The following is a 1580-nucleotide window of genomic DNA, read 5'->3' as shown; positions in this document are numbered from 1 at the left end:
CAGTGTTGTTGTGTTGTTGTTATGTGCCATCGAGTCAGCCCTGACTCATAGCGACCCCTCCTTGGGTTTCCGAGGCAGTATCACTACGGAAGTAGGTTTGCCCAACCTTCCTTCCGAGGAGTGGCTGGTAGTCCACACCATATTCCAAGGTCTTCTATGTTTACCTCTTAGAACAGACATCACACAAGGCTTCACAGTAAATGAAAGCCGGCGCCTTGCTAAACAACAACAATCCCAGCCAACACTGCCTCAGCACCAACCACACTCTGGACGCAGTGCACTGCCTAATGCAAACACCACTAACTCCCAATATGTGTCATTCCCATTTCACAGACAAAGAATCTGTGCCAGGCTTGGAACCAATGCAGTATGATTTCACAGCCCAAGACGGTAAGAGCTTCCTGCAAAGTCCTGTGGATATGCACTGTTATAAGGGCAGTTGGCTAAACCACTTCCCTCATCTGGTCAGAGATTAGGATTATCAGATTATTGGCTCAGTAACTCTTACTCCTTGTCTTTTTCCCAGGCACCGGCCACTCCCAGGAGTTAAATTACGCTACCCCCATATTCCAGAAGGTGGCATCAGGAGAGCATGGTGAGCTACAGCTGTTGAAATGAGACAAGGGGTCCCTGTGAGATCATGGTACTACTCCCAGGCATTAGAAGCCCAAGATTGGGGTGTATGGGAGTAACATTCACACCCCAGGAAACCAACAGTAACCCAATCACCAAACCCAATCACAGCTCCTAATAAACATCATCAGAAGATGAGTGGGTGGGAGGAGGGAAGGATGTAGTAGGGGAAGTGTCGCATAAGAAATCCAGAGTGAGGGGATCTATGTAGGAGATGCTTGATGGAGAGGGAGAACAATGTGGAACAAAACTCAAAATCATTTGGAAAAAAAAAAAAAAAAGGGACCAGGTTTGCTGGTCTGATAGAGCCTGGTGAAACCCCTAAGACTATATGGCTCCTAGCTGCCCTTTAGGTCTGGAATTGAACCCACTCCTGCGGCTTCCAGCCACACAAAAGACAAGCATATGAGCTGAACATTTACAGTAGGTAGATACAGTCCTTGGAGAGTCAATCATGGGAGAATAGAAGGGCTGTGTATGCACAGGGAGACAGCTTGGGGGGTGGGGGCAAGAGTGCATGGGAGGGAAGGACACAGGGAAGAGGTAACTATGGGGAATAAGTGGGAGGGGAGCTGTTGCATTGTGGTAAATTGCTGTCAATGTCATGAGACAAAGTGTATGTGAGCTGTTGTGTGGAAGATGAATTTGCTCTGTAAACTTTCACCCAAATCACAATAAAATTAAAAAAAGAGGAAGAAGAAGAAAGAAATCCAGAGTGGAGGATGCAGGGTCACTGCTATTTTCAAGAATAAATTATTTAATATAGTCCAGGAAAAGTCAATAAATATTTGGACAGGCCACCCAGCTACTTCAAATAGGATTTTTTTTAACATACTGTGTACACATCCCAAATTTTCTGAATTACCCCCTCTTACGTTTTAGAAGCCTGTCATGATTATAAAACTAACTACGTATATTCTGAACTCATCTGAAACTGAAAGGAACCA

At 45.2% G+C, this 1580-nt stretch overlaps 1 protein-coding gene across 1 annotated transcript in view; it reads left to right on the top strand.

Annotated features, from left to right (window-relative positions):
• The window catches only part of MILR1 (mast cell immunoglobulin like receptor 1), a 39494-nt gene extending 38876 nt beyond the window's left edge, over nt 1-618 (top strand). Inside the window, exons 6-7 of the mRNA XM_042783544.1 lie at nt 334-390; nt 527-618. Coding sequence (XP_042639478.1) covers nt 334-390; nt 527-618 — 149 coding nt within the window. The remainder of the gene's footprint in view (nt 1-333; nt 391-526) is intronic.
• The last annotated feature ends 962 nt before the right edge of the window (nt 619-1580 follow it).

The sequence above is a fragment of the Orycteropus afer genome, unplaced genomic scaffold (genome assembly GCF_000298275.1).
Source record: "Orycteropus afer afer isolate SDZICR_OR568_19922 unplaced genomic scaffold, OryAfe1.0 scaffold00018, whole genome shotgun sequence".
NCBI lineage: Eukaryota > Metazoa > Chordata > Mammalia > Tubulidentata > Orycteropodidae > Orycteropus > Orycteropus afer.
The sequence above is the reverse complement of the archived record's forward strand: the minus strand, read 5'-3'. Positions and strand labels throughout refer to the sequence as shown.